Genomic DNA, 25,612 nt, shown 5'->3' on the forward strand with positions numbered 1-25,612 from the left:
GTCAAAAACTATGTAAATGAGTGGTTCAAAAGACAAATAAGAGTGCAGAAAGGCAAGTATTTAAAGATTTCATAATACAGAACAGACATGGCTTGTGAGCCAGATGGCTTTTTACCAACTGCTTGTAAAAGGGGCTGGGAGAAATAATCTGTAGCATGACTAAGTCAATTTGCAGATACACAGTTCTGTCTTCAGGATAAGTTACCAGAATTTGTAACACTAAAGTAAAGCTTCATATTTACACAAAATCAAATACTCTGTCTGAGGCACATTAACAGTTGCCATTTAGAACAGAGTCAACCAATGAGAAAAATTAACTCTCCAGGTACTTCTAAAAGGCATTTAAACAGACTATCAGGGAGAAGTAGCAATATGCAAAAATAAAGCAGTTTTCAGACAACTGAAACTCAAAATTTCAACGAATACAAGACGTTTCAGGAAAGGGTATATTTTCAAAACATTAATCCAAAAAGGCAATGCTTTCAGGTATTAAAGGAAAATTATCCTAGAGAGAATTCAGTTCCTCAATAAACTGTACAAACACCTTAGAGCAAGCGCCACTCTCTGCTGATCTTTCCTCACAGTCCATACTACAGCTCCTTTTTCACTTTATACCTTTTTCAACACCCACTGTCAGGAAAATATGCACTTTTCCCATGGATATTAATGTGAACAAAGAGAAGTAAGTACTATTGACTTACTGATGGCAGACTGGGCCACCAGAACTGTTGGAGCAGAATACAGAATGGAAAAGAAATTGAATTTCTTCTTGTAGGGAGATTTCCAGGAGATATTCTAAAAGGAGCACAGGATCAACAATGATATGGGGAGAAAGCAGACCTGAAAAATGGTCGAGGGCTATAAGGACAAAGGATGCAAGCTTCTGCCACATGTACAGTATCCTCTAGTATGTGCTACAAAGCTGAAAGAAGCAGGAAGTTACATTCAAAGTGCTAAACAAAACCTACAACAGAATCCATGACAACAAGTGAGTGAGTTCAGTGCAACCTTTGAACTGCAGAACATTGTATTTCCTTGATATTACTGACACAGAATTTATAGGCCAAAATACATTGTTCAGCATTCAAGTATAATATTATAGTTCCACTTACATTGAACCAGATGTGCAAAGGAATTGTTCTTTTGGTATTGTCATTATTTATGTGATCAGGGCACTAAGAAATCCTAATCAAGGAGCAGAATTTAATTGTGTGTTACTGGAGAAGTACATCAGAGACAGTTGTGGTACCTAAGAGTTTGAAAGCTGCAAGTCAAAGAAGACAAAACACATGTCATTTGCTTATTTATATATTTCTACACACAGAATACAAGAGAACCAATGAAGACCATGGATTAACATGGTTCACAGTTGCTTTGCCACATTTTTTGTCTAACCACAGACAAGATTTTAGAAACTTGAGAGCAAAATGGATTCAAACAGTCATTTAAAAAAACCAGTTTTTGCAGTGCTTTGTGATGAGTTGTTTCAATAGGAAAATATTAATAAAATTTTTCCAGACATACTTGTCTTTAAGATTTAAATGAATGGACAACAAAGAAGATGCAGGATAATGAAAAGCGAGAAGTTGATACAAAAGATTGCTTACACACAGAAAGGATAAAGTAAAATATCTTTGGTAACTTTTGTTTACTATTCATAGTTGCAGAAGGAAATTATATGTAATCTGTCACATATACTGATAGACTAGGGCTAGAAAATAAACAGAAGACAGATGTGGTAAGTAAAACACTGTCATTTTTGCAAGTTTCCAAAGCAGCCATTGCCTTAATATTCATTAACTGTACGGAATCTTTATTTTATCCCCGAAGCCCTAATTATTGTGAACCCACACTGTCATCTACATTTTTTTGCAAGACTGCATCCTCTCCCTTTTCAGAAAACTTAATTAAATCTTTAATAAGCCAGTATAAATGTAAAGGATGTGGAAAACATAATATCACCTTATGCATATTTATTAAATTTCTGCAAACCCTAAAGCATTTCTCCCCAAATTAATGGTATGGAAAAAATTGATTTTAGTTTACCTACCAATTTCTCTTCTTGCAATAATTCCATCTGTTAGTTCTCATGGCAGGGGCCTTGGTACTAAAGAGCATCTGAATATAGTTTGCAGAAGTTGGTATCAAGCCCACAGCTGATCACTTCCTCAGATAATTGATTTAAATAATCCTGTTTTAATCATTGTGTGAAATTAAGCATGAAATCTACCCACCCTCAGCAAGTGGACAGCCTTATTTTCATATGCTTGCACAAACTGTAGCATAAAATGCAGCTTAAGATCATCAAGGAAGTTACCAATGACATTCTAGTGGTGCTACCATGATATAAATATGAATTATGGCGTTGAAACTGGTGATAGTATAAGTGAAATTCCTAAAAATACTTACTCCAATACAGTTACTTCAGGTAACTCATTAGACCTCTTTGACAAGCAAAGATCCTAAGATAGATATGACAGATCACTGAACTGCATGCATGTATGCAAATAATCTTCTCCTAAGAACAAACACTACTCTCAAATAATATTAGCATATTTAAGCCATCCAGGGGGCAAAGGAGGACAAAACAATGTTCAAATGTTTCAAAGAATTGAAAAAGTGCACTAGTTTTGGAGAAATTACATGAGCTCTAAAAAAAAAATAAATTAATCTTAATTCCATCTTTGAAGCTTGCGATGAAAACCCTATAAATTAATTGATTGATTAGACATCTGCACACTGTTGATTTCCTCTGGTTGTGGAAAATTTAACAGCTATGAAAGCATGACTTGCATTATTCATCTGATCTAAGTTTGAGATCTACAAATGGCATTTATAATGTCAGCACCAAATTTCAGTGCTGAGCACTCTGATAAAACATTTGGCTAATATTCTAAAAAACTGTATCAAACCACCTTTCAACTACCCAAAGCCCAATGATTAACAAGATAGTGGATCTAGCTATCACTCTGCAGGACATGTTTTGTTCATCAGCAGTGATATAAGAAATGGTTATCATTACCTATTGATGGCCTATCCCATGCCAGTATGATAAACATATGCAATAATATAATTGGCTAATTACTTCCTCATTTCTTCATTCAAAAATTGCTCTCTCCTCATCAGCTTAGAATTGGTATTCATTTTCCAATGGCTGCCATTCTTCCCTCATCCCCCCTCATCACAGTATTTCAGGATGGTCTTGTAGAAGTGACCTTCACACTTTGTTCCCAAGCACACAGAGCAATCAGGTGGGTGAGTACAACATAGAGAAATACTGCACCATTAGTTTTTAATCACAGGATATAACCCATGTCATGCATAAACCTACTTGTCTCTCTCCAAATGACTGATGGAAGATGACCACTATATTAGACTGAAAAAAGACTTCTAGAATCATCTCATTCAAAAAAATTTATATGAAATGAGCATCTCTTATTAGTTGCTTAAAGATCTAATGAGTATTCACTGCAGCACCATTGCTTTTATCAAGATGTAATACAGTTTCAATTAAAATAGTTTTAAAAATCATACATTCTTGATACTTAAAATTGTTTTTAAAATTCTAGATGTTGTAGAGGTCATCCTCAAATCATAGTTAAATTCAGGAGTTTCCATGGGCTGTTGAGGGCATTATCCAGTTTATAAAGTCTACAAGGATGGAGATTCTGCAACTTCTACAGACATCCTCTTCATTATTAATTATTTTTTCCCTTTAATTTCCACTGAAAATTTCCTTCTTCCTGCACCTCCTGGCTGTCTCTGTCATTTCACTATGCAAATTACTAGATTATGAATAACACATCCATTCCTTGTGTTTCTTGGAAAAAAACTGAAGAAAAAAATTGAGAGCTCTGATCTTTCACCAATTCAGAAACTACATTATTTTCAGATTGACAGTTACCCACAGAAGGGAAGAATCCCTGTTCAAAGCATGTACAATATAAAACTTACACAATCTGAAAAACTGATTAAGTTTGATATGCCATATCAGCCATGTGTGTGCATAGGAAGAACCAAATGTGTTTATCATAATAGTAACATACAAGTCCAGTTCTGAAAATTTAAATCTCTTCTAAGTCAAACAGGTAATGTCCAATTCAAAGGCCAAACAATCAGAGATTTACTCCTAGGTCAATGTTACTTAATTACTCTCAGTCCCATAAAGCTGAAACTGCATTCACTGTCTAAGACCATCATCAATAAAAGATCCAGATATCAACTCAATTATCATTAAAGAAGTATGTGGTTCAGTAAGAGAATGGGCTCTTAAGCATCTGCAGTACAGAGACCAATATTTGGTAGAGTCTTAGTGCAGTATAGAGTGGGAAAAGGAGAATGTTACTTTTAAGAATGATGACCCACTGTGAAGAACATGTTTCCATACTACACTGATTAAGATGTAAACAAACCCCCTCCACGGAGATGGTCAAAACATTATTGCAATCCAATTTGTGCGTGGCAAAATATAGGTCTGATTACATAAAAAGTTTGAATATAAATGATTTGGCAGCTTCACTTCATTCAATATTCATGGTTAAGTGATAGAAAAAAAAATCTACTTCAGGCCAGAAGCGATTCTTGTAAAAGAACAAATTAACTATGAAGCAAGGTAGCTGTAAAGCCTTTTGAACAGTAACTCTATTCAGTAAATTCAGAAGTAAGTCAAATGGACAACACTGCTCTAGATAGTAGGAGAGATGAAAAGCACTCACTTTCTTTGACAGCAAAATACCTGGCAAAGATGAAGATTAATAAAATGAAAAGGCATGAGCTGTAAGACTTGTCAATCCTCTCTTGATGCAGTTGTAACTACAGATGTAGATTCCTTAACAGCATCATTCCGTAAAGCATGGAAAGAGACACGCAAGACCTAGGATTGATGAACTACTCATGACTGAGCATTCCTCATGGAGAGATCCATTAGTGGAAAACATTAGGCTCAAGAAAACCAGAACTGAAAACAATGGAAAAAGTGGAAGATTACAGGTTGGTGAGGAGATAACGCTTCCCCTCTCTGGGTACCCATTTGCAGATGTCCTTAGGGAAAAAAAATACTGGATTAGGTGAACTCTGACTGAATGAGTAAAGCCATTCTTACCCATCTTATATTGAGATCCTAGATGATTTGATGTTATAAATTATTCAAAGCACAAAGTAGTTTTAAACCACTGCTCAGAAAGGAATTAAAAAAGAAAATGTATCTTCTGATTATCACAATACGGCATATGGTTTCCTGTTCTGGGAAGAGATATCATCTGAACCATTTTCATGCAACAGAACACAGCAACAGGACAAAAATCACTTCCATAAGGGCTTCTGTCAATAGATGGATAACAAGAGAGGCAATGATTAGAGCTTAATGAATGAGAATCATCCCTTTTATATATTAGAGCAGAGAGTGATCATGATGAGATCAGAATCCATTACTAGCTTTATGTATTTCAGGGAACTGCAATAAGGACTGAAGCAGGAAAAATAAAAGCATTTAAAAGAGATCATATTTGTTTTGATAGCATTTCACACCATGTCATCCCATTTTTCTTCTCCAAATGTAGCAAAGTACAAAGAATTTATAGAGCTAATTCATGCAGCCTAGTTTCACTTTTCAGGGAAGAAATGCAAACTTAAAACCTACAACTCACAATGAGGACCTTCAAGCCAAAAGCAAGGAACTTATGAAATCTCAAAGACAAAAGAAGGTCATAGACAAAAAGAATCATGACGAGTCTCTGGAGTCTGAGAACTACTACACTTTATGCCATGATTAGAAAAGTCAGGTCCAACAGAATCACAATCTGCGTTGAATATCTGTAACACTGAATGTCCTTTAGTATCTTATGGTTAGAAATTGTAATTGGGGTATCTGAAGGATTTATCCTTGTTGTTACTTTGCAGCATTTGGAAACACAAGGAGAGCACATGACACTTAAGTATATGCTAACAATCAGAACAGTTACAGTAGGAGTTTCCACAGAGAAAACCTGAATCACATGAAACAGCAAATGAGTATTTTCTTCTGCAGTGTGAACTGCAAGATAACTTTCTAAAACAATGACTTATCAACCTGGAAACAAATGAATGATTGATTCAAGAGCAAGTTTAAAAAGTTAAAAGCTGAAAAATAAATAATTAAAAAAGGGATACTTAAATTTCTATCTTTACTGCAAGGGGTATAGACCTGGAAGGAAAGCTGACACAAGGCAAATAACTGAATTAAGAATGAATACAGCATTCAGTCAACTCAGCAACAGGGAGAAACTCAAATAGTGACTGAAATAGGCTGATGGCAACAGGAGAAAGAAGAAAATGGTATGACCTAGTCTTTCTTGAGGGCTGTCAACAGAGCCCATCTGGGTCCTGACAGGATATACTTGTATGAATACCAGCACTAAATGTGCACATGGTCTCTGATTTTAAAACAAATCACACAGATCAGAAGGTAAGAGAAAAGATAAGTACCAAATAATGAAATCAAACCTTTGATTCCTTTCCACAGTTGTCTCCAGATATTATAATGATTACAGGTATGCTTTCTGCTCCTACTCCAAAGAAATCCAGAGGGTTTACAGGAAAGAACAACAGGAAAATTTCTAAACAATACAGATCTCTTCAGAGACATCAATTTTACTCAACCTACTTTTGCATTTCATTCATCACTCTCCTTAGAGGAGAGCAAAATCTGACAATCTATCTTAGAACAAGTGATATAAAACAGATTGTGGGAATACTTTTAAAATTCATCTGTACATACCAAGAAGAGTAGAATATCGAAAAGAAGGGAAAATTTTGAAATACCAAAATTCTTGAGAAGAATGTTGTAAATATTGTAGAAAAGATGAAACTAAAGGCTATAACGAAAAACATCTAGATAATAACACAAGTGTGACAGTAATTCAGAAGTATGATGACAAAAAATATACAAAGGAAAACCATCATATGAGGAAAAAGTAGAATAACTGGGAGCTGCAACATGAATAAACAGACTGGAAGAAAAAGAATGCAGTATTACACTGCAAGCAAGAGACATACAGCCTAATACAGGAAGTGAATGTAGGCAGTCTGAAATTTGTCTTTGAACAGACCAGAGAACAATTTTTGGCAGAAAATACACAAATAACTTTCCCCAGGGCAGCCACAAACGTTCCAGGATGAAGTCTGCTCTTTGAGTTGAGCAGGCTTTAAGTTTGCATCAATATATGTGAATATTCTATTTCTAGAGAAAACAGAAAAAGCTGTGATAATAACAAAAACTAAAAAAAATAGGAATTAAATTATAAGAATCAATCCACACACAAACAAAAAAACCCCACCATCTGGGTCATAGGAATAAAATAAGGGGACTTTTAGGTTAAACAGAATATGAACGTAGTCACAGGAAGAATAAAAGTAACTTTTCCTGTACCAAGTGAAGTTTGTAGCTGGTGAATGTGCATTTTATAAAAACCCAGAGGGTTTTGAAAACAAGTTATACCTTGAAAAACAAAAGAAAAGAAAAACAGGTGAAAAAGGCAATGAAAAACTGTATTAGAAGATGACTACAAATGTCAAAAATCTGCTGAATCCCTATCAGAGGAAGGATACAAGATCATAAGAGAAAAATCTACTATTATGTTTTTCTTTATGAGCACAATGGCTAGAGCGGCATAAAATTAGAAAAATATGCACCCTTGTATCCACACTTTTTCAAGACCATATTGTGCTGGCATTGTCAAAGTTTTAAAAGACACCAGGGAAACTGGGTTTTTTTGACCATGTGCAACCATAAATATTTGATGGACTTCTATTATACATTCAGTTTGTTCTGCTTTCAGAAAATATCATAACACACAGAACTCAATTTAATAAATCCTTTTAAGTCTAACAGACTTTTGCAGATTGACAAAACCTATCATGAGCACTTACAGAACTTTTTTCCAAAACTAAATTTACTAAATTTGACACATTATTTGCTACTAAGAGAGGCATAGAGCACATAAAGACCACTACTTTTCCAAGAAGGACTGAAAATAATTTGTGTTGCCATACCTCAGAAATAACAACAAAAAAAAAGAGAAAAGAAAAAAAAAAGGAAAAGGCAATGTATACTCCTTTCTTTGCTATGAAATGGAAAAGGCAAGAAAAAAGGGAAGCATCATCCTTTACAGTTTATAAAATGGACAAGCAACCAAAAAAGTTACACAGAAAACCAGTTACATATCTAACAATTGAATTCAAATACCTAATGTCTGCTGACAACTTCAGCATTAGGGGCAGTCCTATCAATGTCTCTCTCTCAAGCTGAAAAGGTAAGACAGCAAATTTCTTTCTTCTACAAGGACTTCAGAAAGTAGTACTGTGTTTCACTGCTTCACATGAAATTAATGAAAGCCCACTTTGGTTTTGAAGTCAACTCTTCCAAGTTTTTTTTTCTCCAAATATCAATCTGCTTTAGGACACTAACAGTAATTATTAAACACAATCAAAAATATATACAGCACTTGATATGGATTACAATAGCAATATGATCCAGTCAATTTAATGGACAACCTACTATCAGACCAGAAAGTGAAGGGTCCAAAGCAAAGCATGAGAACTAATAAAAATCCTACTTCATATTAAAGAAAATTCACATTTTCTCTTCTTGCCAGAAATGACAAATTGTAACACAGAAATGTTCATATGATACAACTATTTAATTACTAAAATTTGGATTCAAGTTCGAACTGTTGATTTTTCCTTTTTTCTTTTCAAGATATGCAAAAACATCCTTTTCCTTGTTTTTTCTTATGATACATTTCAATAAAGAGATTCTACAAGCAATTTTAAAAAGGTAGAAAAGTAGGCAGTGGAGAAAGTTTTGAAGGTATCACAATTAATTGAGTGTAAGCTTCACTTTTAAAAATTAGAAAATGTGTACATTACAGCCATTGCACCTATTTTAATGTATGATTCAGAGTACCATGTCTCTTAATACTTTCTTCAAACTTTTCATCATGTCTCATGGTCATTATGAAGAAATCTGCATCTACTCTCACATTATTTCACTGTCAATTGATTGCTAATGATTATTCATAAATTCTTTGCCACGTCTGACATTGACTCTCGATAGGTTTATTTAATTATGCCATCCATTCATTGGTTACTTTATTGTCACAATTTCCTAGCAAATTCTGTTTCTCAGAAGGCAAAAACACACACATAAATATGACAGAACCACTAAGTTCAGCATTCTTCCTTGTGCCTAGTACCTTTAACCTCTCTCAGCCATCCACATGAGGTTCTGGCACCCTTGCCATTTACCCATACATTAAGAAACAGAACTATCACAGTTTCCTGAGCAGGAATTCCTTTAATCAGAATACTACCTTCCCAGAAAGTAGTTCATTAGAACAGAAAGGACAGAACATGGTGCTAAGTTAATTAATGGATTCAGTGGTACAACAGGAGGTAGACAATCTCTAGTGGCAGATAAAGCACTTAATCCTTTTAATATAAAATAATTACTTTGCACTTTTAGATCTATTTCTGAGTAGTTTAAGGAAAAACTATTAATAGATACCAGCACATAATTATTTTCTAAATAAAAAAAAAGTGATTAGTGGGACTAAAGCAGAAGTTCATTGTGGAATATTAAATCATGACTGTAAAAGCAGTCAGAAAGCTTTAATGCAAAACCTAATGATTTTAATATGTTAATATGTTATTGCTGTTTAAACACCAATAGTCAGCATTATTTTCTATGCTGAATATTAAAGATTCAGTTACCTTATAGTGACTAACTCAATAAATCACATTGAGGAAACTGGAGGTGAAATTAATGTCTACATTAGAAAAATAAAAATATGATGTGCTTACCAAAATTACATCATTCTTATAAAAATATTCTCATACTATAATGAAGTCTATATTTTTACCTTTTGAAACTAGCTTCTAAAATCCACATGAAATTAAATTTATACTTCTATACATTTTTCATTCTTAGAAAAAGTTGCTATAGTTCTAATGATGGAAACCAGCTAAAAGTGTCTCTCTAAGCCCCTTTTAAAGCATGCTTTTTAATTTTTTGTAGAGTCAAGATTTAGTGTAAAGACTTGAGTAAAGATGTATCTCCTGCATAACATTTTTACTATCAAAACAGTTCATTAGATTCAGGAAAAGTTCCATTTTCACTTGGGAGAAGTACAGACATCAAATTACTTTTGAAAACAAAGCTGCTGTATCAGCTAATGAACTTGTAATTTTCTCCCTCACAGCCAAGCAAGCATGAGTTCTGCATGACAGCACAATGCATTCATTGCTCAGAAAAACTGATATTGCTATAACTGAACAGCTTCAGCTAGATTTTTTAATCGCTTAAGACACATGCCAATAGACTAATACACTAACACAACCATAACTAGATCACTTTAATATGATGGGACAAAAAAATGAAATGAAAGATTAAATTTCTATTTCCTATGATTCTACATGTCATCTGAATGTGCAATATACACTTGCATTTACAACCTATCTAACATTGTGCACTTGAGTGTCTTGTAAAATGAGCATCATACCTGTCCTAACTTTATGAAGGGGATAAGGAGGGAAATATTCAGTTCTTACACAGGTGGGACCATTTTCATCAGTACTGTGCCCTACAGGTGGCTAAAGCTCCAATACTAACATAACAGAATTCTAGACTGGGGTGACTTCATTGCTTCCTGGTGTAGCTCATTTGCTAATATGTTTTCTACAGTATAAAAAATTTTGCACTAAAATTCATCAGCTTTAGTGCCTCCCCTCTCATTTATCATTTTATTAAAACAAAGTCAAATAATGTGGCATTTGACCACCTATAAATCTATATAATCTATAAATCATTATAATCTTGTGCTATACACTCTTTTGCTTGGTATCTGTAGAAGTAATGAGGTACTTAGATTAATCCACACAGAGCAGTTAATCAAGGAATTTGGATCTACAGCAAACAGAAATGGAAACCAGAGTGGGCAATTCTAAAGTTGAACAAGCTTCTCCTGTCTGCCACCAGGTACTTACAACACATACTTAAATTTTGTGTAATCTCCCCTGCTTGGATAATACTTTCTTGTAATATCCAAATGGCCTGGCAAACTGAAAGAAAAATGCAGATTTGAGAACCTTGATGTTCCCACCAAGACCACTATTACCTTTAAATATTCCAGGGCTGGCTCTTTGAGCACTGGGCATAGTGCACTATCTTCCTTCAGCCCCTCCACTGTCACACAAAGTTACAGCTGAGAAGGTGACAGCTGCTTAAACAGAGAAAGCAAGTGTACAGAGGTTATCCTGAGAAGCCTTCACTACTTTAAAGTAACCTTGATTTCTTTCACTGCCCTCCCAACTGGTTTGGCAGGCAGTACTCATGTCCAGATGGTGGACAAGTAAACCTACTTGAACAGATTGTATTACAATGTTTTACACTGAACAGTTATTGGATTAAATGTATAAATAGCTGTGGGAACCCAGGACTTTCCTCTTTCAAATGATCATCATTCAGCTAGAAAATTATCTTCCTCTTGCCACTCCTCTGTGCCCAGTGAATTCTGCAACATTGTCCAAACCTCTGTGTCAGTGTAAGAGGACAGTTCAGAGGGGGAAAACAACTGATATACTTCAGAGCAGGAACTCTTTGAATTAACACCATAATGAAGATCACCTTAAGAGGATCCAAGCACCCAAAGGACCAGACAGACAAGCATTCAGGCTACTTTATGTGAAGCAGCATAAAATTTCCCAGAAATCAAATTAATATCAACTGCTCCCACTGCATCAGTTTCCCAGACATGCTTTAACCGTAATTCTACTGTGGAAGAGGCTGAGATGTCACATTTAATTGAAATTTAACTCCTATTGTGAATGTTACAAGTTCATAGCACACAATGACTTAAGAAAGCTTAGTTTCTGTGCAGAATGGGCTAAAATACAACATGTCAAATCAGATGAGGACTGTCCTTCTCTATGCACTAAAGTAAAACCTCAGGTTATTATTACTTTTAAAGAAATTGCATTATGTTAGCAGCCTCACAAACCAATATACAGTTACATTAGGGCATTTTAGTTCAGAGTTTTACTCTGAAAGCTACATAGTCCATGAAGTTTGGTTAAAGCACTTTGATCCTTATAGCACCTAGAGTTACAGGACAAAAACCCACAGATGTCAACACCAAGGCAAATGCTATTTCATCTAGACCATCATCAAGATGCTAGTGTAAATCTAGTGTAAATATATGTGTGTGCATATACAGGCCCAGAGCCCCACATCTCCACTGACTGATTTATTCAGCTTACAGGAAACAAAAAAATGAAAAAAGCTTACAATGCATTCAAAGGGGAAAATGATTAGCAATGCCCCTGACAGACTACAGGAAGAAATGTTCAGATCCCTTGAAGTTGCAAAGTAGAGCTTAAGGAGTAACTAGGAAATTAGGTGAAAGAATGCAGAAGTAGACAGTAGATTGTAAATGTAGCTGGAACCAGTGGATAAACAGATAAGGAGGAACCTAAATGGTTTTGTGGCAGTCATGTAACAAAAAAAAGAGTGCATGCCCTAAGAGAAGTTCAAGACAAGGTCCCTTAAAATTTTGGGGCTCTCAGTGAATATGACCACCTTTAGATGATCCTCTAAGACCTTTAAAAAACTTCCAGTAAGGGGCAAAGACATGTAAATTCATTCTAGGAGAAGTGATGTTTATGTATTAGCTTGGAAGTATGTTGTAGTGACTATGTACAGTCACAAAGGAATAAATACCCCGTTGTAAAATTTCATGATACACATTCAATAAGATGAAAAATACTGTGAATGTGTGCAGCACTAATAATAATACAGAATGCCTAATTTCTAATACTTCAAATTGTGACAGAACAATTATTCTCTGGCTGATTTCAGTATCACCCCAATAATATCTAGAGTCTGTCCAGCAGATATCAATAACTTTATCTTTTCTTCTAAACAAATTGCCCACTAAAGAAGTTAGTGCACTGCTAACAACTAACTTATTTCAAGATTTGAAAAAAATTTAGACAAGAGCTTCTATTCATACCTAGCTTAGAAAAAAAACTATGTCACAACACAAGAAAAATATTTAGGCAATAACTTCAGCATTAATGCACCATTTGTGTCCTTTTCATAACAATTCCTATCTCATCTACTCAATGTGCTGTCACATTGTCACTAACTGAATCCAGCAGCTGTGGACAAGGAAGAGGCGTAACAGTCGTACATCTTCAATTTTGGACTGAGCTTCCTGGGACTGGCATTCTTGATATTCCTATGAAATTACTGCCATTCATTTTCCATTTCAGTTGAAGATTTAGTAGAAATCAGGCATAGAACAGAAAAATGGAAAAAGTATCCACTGAAATGTTTTAGAGCTGAGCCATCAGATATCAAGAGCACAAACCATGGCTAAAATATTTAGAAGTGTGATGAAAAACTAATATAGAATTCAGATAACTTTACAGTACTAGTTTCTACACTCTTAACAGATTTCAGAAGTATTTAAAAACACTTCTTTAGTTCTGAATACATTTGATCATTAATCATTGGCTTTATAGTTTTTATTTTCCCATACACATTTTTTCTATCCTTCAGCTCAATGATAAAAAAAAAATCCTACTTTATCAAAGAAATTAACTTCAGCAAGTTCCATTTATTTTCCAAAACACAGGAAAAACAGAAAACAATGTTCAGGAAACATGTGATGGTATTTCCATTTAAGTCACAAGAATGTGTAATGTTACACCAGACAAAAGATTTGCACATAAGGCTAACTTGCTTTTCACTGACTAGATCTGAGGATAGAAGCTAACCAAGTTCATCAACCACAGGCATCTGCAACACAGTAATTTTACTTCACATCCAACTTTTAAGTTGCACAGACATTGCAGTAATGGAGGAGAAAATTCTCAACAATCTCTCGGCCTCTGAACATGCCCTACACTTTAACATGCCAGACTTGGCAATGAGATAAGTTATAGCCCCACTTTAGAGTCAGATAAAGAAGGTGTCAAGTGCATTAGTTTCCCCAGGCATCACCTGAAAATACCCGATAACTGAAGACATCCTGGTAAAAGTTATCACACAGGATTCACTTGAAAACAAAAACCACTTATTGCTGCATGAGTTTGTGCACTCTTTTAAATTACAGTGTTTGACTCAAGCAGGGTGAAGATGATACTGAATACGCTTCTCCCATGTGGAAGTATTCAGGTCCCACATCTCAAAATCCCTGAAACCTGTCCTATAAAACATGATCAACAGGTACGCTTATACCATCTCACATGACCTGAACAGAAACCAGAATATACCACCTTAACCACCTCACCTTCAGTACATCACCATGTGATGAAAGAAAAAGAAGGCACTACTCTAATCAAGTTATATTATTATTTTGATTTTTTTTAGTTGTTGTTATTGTTAAGGACCATGTACGTAATCCTCACTGAAGAATCAGTATAGTCATCATCAATACTGTCTCCTCCTGCAGCTGAAGAGTACACAATACTTTACCAGCACATATTCTGAATAGTAAAGCTTTTACAGTCTTGACTTTAGCATCCAAATTCTGGAGAATTATAAGATTTCAGAAACATCCTTTTGCATTTTGTATTCCCTAGCTCAAGATCACTGACTACAAAGAGTGCTGGTACTGTGACCTATGATGAGGTGCTCTACTGTTAATTAAATTGCTCTACAATTCCCTCACCTAATTGCAGCCTGAATTCCTCTCCTTGGAAAGACACCTAAACATATGTAGGTACAGCTAATTTACTCCTTCACTGTATGTAGCCCTAGCCCTCTAACTCCTAGGGTATCTAGAAGAGCATTACCTAGGTCAGTCAAAACAGACACAGGTATTCTATTCATATTCAAATACCTTCTTTATCTTTCTAGATAACCTTGAAAAAAACAAAGTAGAGAAAGGAACTGTGTCTCAAAAAATCTGTCTGCTCAGCTTTCTCACTCCCTACATTAATTTCCTGTGCAGAATCTGAATCTCCAGCTATGTCTTTTATAGAAAGACAAAGATTCACACTAAAATACTTTAATAGGATTAAAAAGAAAAATAATTTTATGTTTCATATTTTTAGTGTATCAGTATCCCAGTGAATCTAGTAATTATGGGTCAAATGGAATTTGTATTTCACTGCAGTTTATTACCAAAAATACAAGAGGGCATATGTACATAAGTAAGAGGAGTAAAAAGAACAAAATGTTTTAAGTAACAATTTGAATCACTGAAGCAAACAAAGACAAAGCAGCTACAATTACCAAGGAAAGTTTAAGCAGTAACAATCAAAAAATACCTCTCCTACTTTATTGTTAAAATGACCATATTCCTCAGCATAGTGCAGAAAACCACTGCAATATAACAAGTCATTAAACTAAACAGATTCTTGCATGACAGCAAAGTTTTGAGTTAAAGGCTCAACTTTAGATTCAGAATGCAACTGACCACTGACAAGATCTGAGAAAAAAAATGTGTGAAAAAGCCTGAATGTGTAAGCATGACCTGAAAATAGGAAAATAGAAAGGGAATTAGCTAATTAATTAACTGGATAACTGTCAATTATTTCTCATGAAAAACAGGCTAAGTATCAAAAGTCTTCACAAAACAATCAAGATGGCAAAAATGCCTAGTACAAATTATTTAAAAAGCCCCAGAAATTAACCTTAAACTATAAATGGGAATTTTACAGTGTTATCTAAACTTTTGCTTGACAAGCTCAAAAATCTACATTAAGGAGATATTTACATGGCTCAGACATGAATATATATACAGTGAAATCTCAAAAAGCTAAACAGAAATGTCAATATCCAAGATTCAGTAGACTGGCATAATTGGCCTTTTTAAGGCAATTGCTTAACAAAAGCAGTTGAACATGCTATTTTTTTTAATAGTAGAGAAGACACTAATAGTGATTTGAAACTATGAAAAAGCCAATGTAAATGCAGAGTAGAAAATGGTTTCTATCCTTCAAGCAGCAGATGCTACAGACTATAACCTTGAGCAGCTCTGTGAGCTCAAAATGTCATTCCAGAGGGACTGCATAACTCTAATTACCACTTCTGTTATGAACTTGATACACAAAATGTTCTATGCAACACAGCCAAACTCTGCTACGCTTAATGACCAGTTCCTCTGAAATTCAAAAATTAGTTGCTTTAGATTCAGCAGCAAAGGATAAGAAAAATTAATGGAATGGCATAGTTAGGCTAAGGACTGCAATTCCTTAAAAACAGATTATCAACGTGGGGTATTCCAGAATGGTATTATGAGATACACTCATCAAAAGAAGTAAAATCCTAATAGCAAATCCTATTAGGTGGGAGAATAGTCTGTCCAGAGAAATGCTGGTCCTGCCACTACTTTAGCACTCAGGAAGAAGAGTGTTTTCATGAAGAAGCCTGCAATAGCAAGGGTACAAATCTTTTGCTACTCTATTTAGTAGATTTATTAGAGCAAGAGAACGAGGCCTAAACCAAATACCAGGTAAAGGTCTTTCTTTAGTTCTGACCAGTATCTTAGCCAATAAAATGTGACCTTGAAAACACTTCTAAAAATCAAGAGAATAAATCTGAAGACCCAAACCAATATCCAAAAAAACCAGTGCTTTCCACCCAGTGCTTAGAATTAAAAATTCTAATTTCACTAACTGATTTTTCCAGAGCATGTAGAATTCAAGCAGATACAATCTGTATTTTCCATGTGGTTGCACAGGATGTGCTGTATAAATGGTTATAGAACAGAACAGGGGAAAAGATCAATTATGTCACTGATCTGTCTTATGACAGCAAGGATGCCAAACACAGACATCTGGGACAAAAGGTTTCAGTAACCCAATCACAAAATGCTATCAGGCCACTATAAGCATCCTTTACTTCACTTATTGTATGCAGTCACTGAAGTTTTCTACACAGATTGGTCAAAGCCAGAACTGCTAGTCAATTTTGCCAAATATTTGCAAAATTTTAATTAATAAAGGAGAGAGGGTTACAGATGTTTTATGGGGTTGTAAAAAAAAAGCAGAAAAAAGGAACTCTTGCAAATATTTTTTTTTTCCTCTATGCTGTCCCCATGCTTTTTAGGACAAGAGTAGAGAAAAACATTTAGAATTGCATTTAATGAATTATATATTTTCAGGCATGGGTTAGAACTGTTATTTCACTTCAAACTGAGAACGCTTATTTTAAAGCTTTTGGCATTGTTTTAAAAAAGCCTCTCTCTACTGTAACAATAGTTAAAATGTCTACTTACATAAATGCATACAAAATCTCCACTCCAACTACATCTTTAAAATGATTTGAAGGCAAATGTACAGTGAGGCCTGAGTTTCCCTCCACAGATCCAAGCTTTGCCACATCTCAATTTTTAATAAAGTTTTTAAAGAGAAGTCTGTAATTGGTGTAACTGCCAAACACTTTCATGCATCCTGTGTCAAAAGCAAAATCATGCAGTGCTCCACAGTCTGGAGACCAAACCCAAAATTTTCACAATTACAAGATGAAGAAGACTTTATATTCAAGTTTAATTTTAAACAGAATTCCAGTAGACCAAGAGGAGAAACTTAGGTTTTAATTATCACTGTTATTTAAATAGTATCAGGGATCTTGAAAAATGGAGAATTTATTTTTTAAACTAGATGTGAAATTGAATATATGCTAAACACTTCCCATTCCTCACAAACCTTTTTTTCCTCCTTTCCTTTTCTCTGCTCATTCTACCATGTTTCCTAATATTCCTTTCAATTAAATATACACGCAGAACACTGAACAGAAGAAAAGAATGTTACAGATCATTGAAAACAGCACCAAGAAATAAAGTAAGAAACTAAGCAGTATTCTTTCAATTTTGGGGCTAGATCAAGGACAGCAGGTTTTCCTGGCTCTAGGTTTGAATGGGTGAGAATTGCTACCTTTATGGTAAACCATTGCCAGAAATTAGATGGGAAAAACACTTTAAAGTGGAAGACGCCATTCTGGCTGCAACATAGTAATAATCAATAACTGCAAATAAACACAATAGGCTCACTATGAAAAGGAAAACAAAAACTCATGGTGCAGAAACAATGGGATAGTGCCAATCTATCCCAGCTAATTTCATATAAAACAGGAAAGTATGATCTGGACTGAAGATTCTCTCAGAAAAATTATCATATTTAATACTTTAAGCCTTAAAAAACCATACAGTTGCTTCTATTTAATTTAAAAAATAACAACCAAACAAACAATAACCTGTTCCTTATGGTCATGATGAGGACAAGAATTAACAGGGTCAAAAATGTAGGCCATGAACATCCAGAAATTTAGGTTAGATCTTTAGGGGAAAAGAAAAAGCCAGAAGTTGTAGAGTCACCACCACTAAAGGCTTCTGTGGGCACATCACACACATATTTGTCAAGAATAATAAAAGTATGGCTGAGCTTTGGGATAAACTATCAATTAGATAGTCCTTCCAACTCTACCTCCAACAATTTCTCACAACTGTCATAACTTCTACACTCAGCTGGGGAAAATAGACAGGGAGAAAAAGGTAAAGGACTTATAAATATGGTTTGAACTTATAAATATGGTTTAAGGTCTTTACCTGAAAAAAGGTAAAGAACATTATAAATATGTGAATCTTAAAATCCTTTAAAAATAATCAGGGCAAACTAAGATACCACAAAGCCTTGCCTTACAGAAGAGTAAAATTACTACAATATTTTTATATGTCCTCAGCATCATTTTACTAGACTCAAGCTCAACAAAATACTTCCACCTGAAGAAAGCTTGATAAGCTAAACAGATACCTTCCCTGTGTCAGGTTTAACAGTAATGACAAACTACATGCAGAAAAAGTTACTCCAATTGCCTATCAGTGGTTTAACTAAGCTTCTGAGGCACCCACCTGAAAGCTCAAAAATAAACATTATCCTCTATGAGAAATGCTTTTAATATTGCAAACTCAATGTTCTCTCTATGTGTTTCAGTCACAAGAAAATCTACAATAGAAAGCCAAGCAGTATATTTCAAAGTTAATGAATCTGATTCCTTTAATTTTTCTAATAGTTTAACCCACCTCTAATTTGTATAAGATATATAAAAAGCATAGCAAGGACTGGGAACAGAAAATGCATGTACATTAATACAATTATATTATCTCAAATGTGTGGAAAGAGTTAATTATTATTTCTTTTATTATGCATACAGTTTCCAAGAGAACAGCCCTACTCCAGTGTCTTGTTGATACTTCACAATCAAGAACTTTTATTTACTTCACTTTAAATAAAGGTACTCTTCAGCACCCAAAGTAAAATCATAAAAGCAGGCTTTTCAAATCTAGTTAGCTTCTAAGTGTGAGCTATGGGGGAAAGTTGAGGTGCTGTTCTTCATCTCATTTTCAAATTAGACATTCCAATATTTTCTATTTATCTCCTCATCTTCATGAGGGCTGTCATGAATGTCCATAATATGGAAAAGGTACAGCATGATTAAAGCAAAACAAGAAGAATGTTTGTGGGTTTATAAGTTCAAGAAGTCATTCTAAAAATAGCTTCCATGAAACCAGATGACTAATAATCTAATTCAAATCTATTTCCAAATAGCTCTTTAAACTCTTGCAGATTTAATCAAATTTAAAACCAACCTTAGCACTTCTCAGTAATTTGCCAGAGAAGACAGTTTCTTTAGTTACCATTAAGAACATTTTACTGTATAGGACTATGTGTTTCAACAATTTAAGGACTTGCACATTTTCTAAATATGGCTTTAATGTAGTATTTCACAATCAACACAGAAATTTATAACAATGTTTCCCAGTTTCCCTGGTTATTTTCTCTGCTAGCATCAAGTCCTTCAGAAATATCTAATATCTTACTTTGGTCCTCTCCTTCCTGCAAAGGCATCTCCACCTCGTCCATGCTCATACAACTGATCCAGACACCTACAATCATTCAGACTTTATGCATACTTTGCTATACAGTCAACACTTAAAAAGATAAACTAATAAAAAAAATAAAATCATTGTCTTCACCAAGAATACTTTCCTTCTTTAAGACTTAACTCTAACATCTCAAGTTCTTGTAATTTTGAAGTACTTTTCAAGTAATCAATTTTTTTTTTTTTATTTTGATTGGGAAAGCAGTTTCTTCTTTCTAGTCCCTTAGCTCTCTTGATGGACAACCATGTCAACAAACACACACACAAAGCACAGAGAAAGCAGGAAACTGAGATGTGAGATGATTTTATCTTGAGATACACCTTTTAATCCCACTACATTAGCTTTTCTCTTGCAGTGTTCACTTTGAAACAATTCAGGGTGTGTTCAACCATTTTTCCAACTTCCAAAAAAAAAACAACTGTGTCAATCTTACCAGTCTTCATATAGAACATCTTAAGTTCACTTAACACATTTAACTTCCATCACCTTTACCTGTTACCACTGTGCTTCTGGACAGTGGTGTGAACAGCAGTGTCCCACAGCACAATATCCTGCACTCTTTCAATTCACATAATTTTCCTCAGAATAGTTTTAAAACGTTACTTCCAAACTACTTACTGTAAGTACAAGTTTCATTTTTCACATACAGATGTTTTCCTCATTATATACATTGGCTAAATTCTACAGCTTCTAATATGAAGATTATGGGGCAAGAAGAGTCAAGACTTTAGCTCTAACATAACAACACAGAACCATACAGTATATAAAACCCTGAAAAAAAAACAAGTTACACTTTATTTTAAGCTTGCATTTAAAGTGAAGCAAGAACTTACAACATTGTAATAGTTTCTGTAAAGATGCAGTCATAGATACTATGTCTATGTCTACATAAAGCCAAGAGTTTGTCTCTACGAGCAGTCCATTGTCTTAAAAGCAAAATACTAAACAGTAACGAAAAATGGCAGCAAAAAGATCCAGAAGACTGGGATGTGTTAGTTTAAATCAGCTAAAAAGGAAAACACTGAATAACAAGCTTTACAGAGGAGAAATACCTGCTTGAACTGTAATACCAAATAGGTGGACAAACAAACAAGCATTTCTATCCTTTTATGTACCACCTCCACAGTCAGACTGGGAAACTTTCTAAAAAGTAGTTGTACATGTCCATTTTAATTTGCCATTATTTACTTGTTCGGAAAAGGATCTCACTTAAAAGATAGATTATTTTAGCTATCTTGGTAGCACAGCTGGCACTCCACATGAAAGTGTCAACAAAAGTTGCAGTGCCAGCACATCACAGCAAGAGAGAGTCAAGTGTCAAACATTAAACACATTTTATTAAGAAAACTTAATAAGTTAAAGTTTTGAAAAGAAGTTAATTATAGCAGCAGAAGGGCAACACATTTACTGCTTACTCATTCCAGAAAGAGTGGAAAAGACAATGAATATCTAGAATGAAGGTGTTCATTTTTCACAATGACGCCCAAGGGATTTATTTCAATGATCAGATTGCTTATCTTAGTTAAGACCAGAGTCGCACCATTATTTAAATACTTAAATAAGAATTTTACATACTAACTTTGGCCTTGTAAAATCATAGAATATTGCAAGTTGAAAGGGACATTGAGGGATATGAGTCCAACTCCCAACTTCACACAGAGCACTCTAAAAGTCAAACCATATGCACAAAAATGTTGTCCATATGTCTCCTGAACACCTACAGGTTTAGGGCAATGACCACTTCCCTCGTTGTGTGCCCAGCCACTCTCTCAGTTAGGATCTCTTCCCTAATATCACATCTGAACTCCCCCTGGAGTAGATTTAAGCCATTCCCTCCACTCCTGTCACTGGACACCAGTAGGAAGACATCCCTGTTGTTTTACGTCTTTGGCTTGTAAGCCTTAATAACCTACATAGTTCTTTAAAGAAAAAGAAAACAAGAAAAACCCAAAAATTTGGACCATCCTTCTCTTTGTCTGAGCTGCTAGTTCAGAGAAAGAATCAGCTGTAAAAACTCTACAGTTTGGTTAAAAGCTAACTCCTCCCATAAATGAAGTTATAGTGACACTGTAGAGACTTATGGGGTGGCCTAGCACCTAGCAGGCAAAAGCCGGGCCTGAAATCTAGGGCAACCTAGGAAGGGAAGCATAGGCAGCTCTAGCAGCATTGAAATCTGGAAAAGGCAAGTATGTACACTACACATTTTTACACACTTCCCTATTTAAATACAGAAGTTGGTGAGGATAAGCTGTCGATATGAATCTGAATTAAAACTGCTCCGTCCTCCACATCTCTCTTACCCCGAGAACAGCTCGAAGTGGCACCATCACCTTCACCTTCACTCACACGCACACCTGCTGCCATCGCTTTGATGCTCGTTATTATCTCTGGGCATTTCGTTCCCTTGGCACCACAAACACGGGTTTAACTTCCACCTCCCGGGGGCTCCGCGCCCCGCCGGGCTGCCAGGCCCCCCTGGCCCCTCTGGCCCACCGCAGCCCAGCCCAGCCCAGCCCAGCGGAGCCCGGCGCAGGAGGGGGGCTTTGCTCAGCACCGGCCATTTCAAGGCCCAAGGCAGCGCAGGGCACGGGCCCGGGCACGGACAGTACGCTGGGCACCGCCATCCCGGCGCTGCTCCCTGCGCTGCCGCTGCCCTGGAAACGCCGCCGCCCTGGAAACGCCGCCGCCGGCCATCACCTCCCGAGCGGGGCAGGGCAGGGCAGGGGCACCGCCTGCCCGGCGCCTCCCGCCCCACCGGCGTCCTGCTCGGGGCTAGGGAGGGAGCGGGGCCGGAGGAGCGCGGGGGGCGCCGGGCAGACGGGGACACGGGGACTCTGGAGAGGGAGACACCCGGCCCGGCGCGATGGCGAAACAAGCGAACGTCTCTACCTCCTTCTTTTTCTGTCCTCCCCCGAGCTGTCCGCAGAGGAGGAGCAGGAGCAGCAGCAGCCGCAGGGGGCGGCAGCCCCCGGCCGGCAGGTGCGGCAGCGGCCGCGCTGCCCCGGCACCCAGCGCCATGTTCCGCCCCCGCCGGCGGCACCTGCCGCACCGCCACGCTGAGCCGGCCCGCCCCGGCCAATCGCAGCGCCCCGCGGCGCGGCGCCGCCTGGGAAATGTAGTTCTGCGGGCACTGAGGGGCAGGCTCGGCTCGGCTCGGCGCGGGTGCCGCGGGCAGCGCTGCGGTTCCGCCCGCCCAGGGGCGGCTCCGCCGGGCCGGGGGAACTCTGCCCGCCCGGAGGGGTTCTGCCGGCCGGGGGAATTCTGCCCGCCCGGAGGGGTTCTGCCGGCCCGGAGGGGTTCTGCCGGCCCGGGGGAGCTCTGCCCGCCCGGAGGGGTTCTGCCGGCCCGGAGGGGTTCTGCCGGCCCGGAGGGGTTCTGCCGGCCCGGGGGAGCTCTGCCGGCCGGGGGAACTCTGCCCGCCCGGAGGGGTTCTGCCGGCCCGGGGGAGCTCTGCCGGCCCGGAGGGGTTCTGCCGGCCCGGGGGAGCTCTGCCGGCCCGGAGGGGTTCTGCCGGCCCGGAGGGGTTCTGCCGGCCAGGGGAATTCTGCCCGCCCGGAGGGGTTCTGCCGGCCCGGGGGAACTCTGCCGGCCCGGAGGGGTTCTGCCGGCCCGGGGGAGCTCTGCCCGGCCCGGAGGGGTTCTGCCGGTCCGCGGGATTCTGCCCGCCCGGGCTTAGCTTCGCTTCTGCTCCCGGTTGCCCGCAGCACACCGTGCAATCCTGCATGGAGACTGTAAAACAAAACAAGACAAAACACGAAAAAAACATACCAAAAACCGACCCAAACTATAAAGACTTCTTTCTTATATGTTTATGCGCATACACTTTTCGGATTTCATTAGGCACGCACAAAGCCAGCTTTGCAGAAAATAATATTAATGCAATATGCTGATACAATTAATTCGAATTTAATTCCCAGAGCATTTACTGTGCAGGTCTAAATTGATATTCTGATTCACGATACAGTCCTCAAATCAGTGATTGTGCATTTCTTGAAAGTGCACACTGCAGTGCACAGGATAGGTAATGTTAAATTAATGAGCACATACTTCTCTTTTTTTTTCCCTAGAATTCCAAGTACACTCTGTGCTACATTAGTTACTTACACACAGCTGTGCTGAAGACTCAGAAAGCAGAACTAATCATTTCTTTGGACATCTTGCTGTATCACTAGAAAGTTTTGTGCATTTTATAATAGAACACCACAATGAAATAGAAAGCTGAGGCCCCAGGAATATATTTTAAAGTATCTCCTTTTTTTGGACAGAGAATTTTTAGGTGGTATTATCATAATATCAGATGCTAGTCTGATGACACATCAGGCATCTGAGCACCAAGCAGTTAAAACATTAAATAGGCCATTTTTCTCTCTTCACTTATATTTGCAACATGTCTTTCAGAAGTTCATGTATCCCTAGGAATAGTAGAATGTATTCAAATAATCTACCAAACAATAATTTCAATAGATATCAGACTATTTGGTGTTTCACATCCATCAGATTCTGACTACTGTTGGGCAATAATAGCAACCAAAAAATGGTATGCAACCACGGCATATGATTATAGAGATTTCTAAGACCTCTGCTCTAAAGAGACAGACATATATTGATCAGATCTGTGTGTTTTTAAAAACACTTTTTTTTCCTTGTCTTTATTTAGGTAGGAGATAAAAATTCAGTGGAAACTTTGCCCTGGAACAAGAGAGGCATATGTTAATTACTGTGCTAAAAAATAACATTCCATTAGAAGATCTCAGGCCACTCTTGCTAAATCCAGAAGGTGATTTCACTGGAACCTTGTTAGGAAAACTCTTGGTATCCTCCTGAGCCTGATAAACTGTGGACCCTTCACATTGTCACTGTATGAAAAGGGCATTAAAACTACTGAGAACATGAAAACACCTGGGAGCTCTTCATTCCTTGAAAAGACTACAACACCCATTTGACACAACTCAACTCTAACTTGCAAATTTCTTACACTTATTTTAAATCAATAACCTCAATTCTCAATCACCTGAAGTCCATACTTTAAGCAGGAAACAGCAACACGGACAGTTTTGGTTTATTTCTTTTCTGTTCAGAGTTCATGTAATAAGGAAGAAGTATAAGCCTGGAAAGAAGTGCAGTGTTAGAGAAGGTGAGATGAATGTGAAAGATTACATGAAATCTGACTGGTTTACATTTGCTGTATTATTGTTCTTGAGAGTTAGCTCTGTTAACAGCATAATGAGGGGAATGGGCATTCTTAGCTTAGAAACATTTGTGGGTGCTGAAATGCAAATGACCTTGGGACAGCAAGGGAAGCACAGTTTGGGTAAAAGTCTTCTAAAGACTTAAAAAGAAAAAATGTTACCTATGCATGTCTTGTGAACTTAAATTTTCCTGTGAGATGTGTTAAATAAAAGTGTTGGAAAACCTCCTGTGAGGTGGAAGACTGCCTTTCCTAATATCACAGGAGCCCTCCTAAGATGTAATAGAATAACCAGAGAGGAGGTGTGGGAATTGCCTAGAGGGGTTATCAGAGCAAAAACAAAAGCAGTGTGAGGCTCAGATAGCAGAGACAGGATGAGTTCAGGAGCAAGACAATGGAGAGAGTGTACCTAAAAAAACAGCAAATGAGAAGAAGGTGCAGTAGTAAGCAGGTGCCCGATATGTGGCTCTGGAGACAAGGAGTGTTGTGAAGCTTGGCT

The 25,612-nt window shown here is 37.2% G+C and overlaps 1 protein-coding gene across 1 annotated transcript in view; it reads right to left on the reverse strand.

Moving 5' to 3' along the window:
• TUSC3 (tumor suppressor candidate 3) overlaps positions 1 to 22,967 on the reverse strand; it is a 109,257-nt gene extending 86,290 nt beyond the window's left edge. The window contains exon 1 of the mRNA XM_036382611.1: positions 22,815 to 22,967. Coding sequence (XP_036238504.1) covers positions 22,815 to 22,943 — 129 coding nt within the window. The 5' untranslated portion in view covers positions 22,944 to 22,967. The remainder of the gene's footprint in view (positions 1 to 22,814) is intronic.
• Positions 22,968 to 25,612: the final 2,645 nt, after the last annotated feature.

This window comes from Molothrus ater, chromosome 4, assembly GCF_012460135.2.
Source record: "Molothrus ater isolate BHLD 08-10-18 breed brown headed cowbird chromosome 4, BPBGC_Mater_1.1, whole genome shotgun sequence".
Classification (NCBI taxonomy): Eukaryota; Metazoa; Chordata; class Aves; order Passeriformes; family Icteridae; genus Molothrus; species Molothrus ater.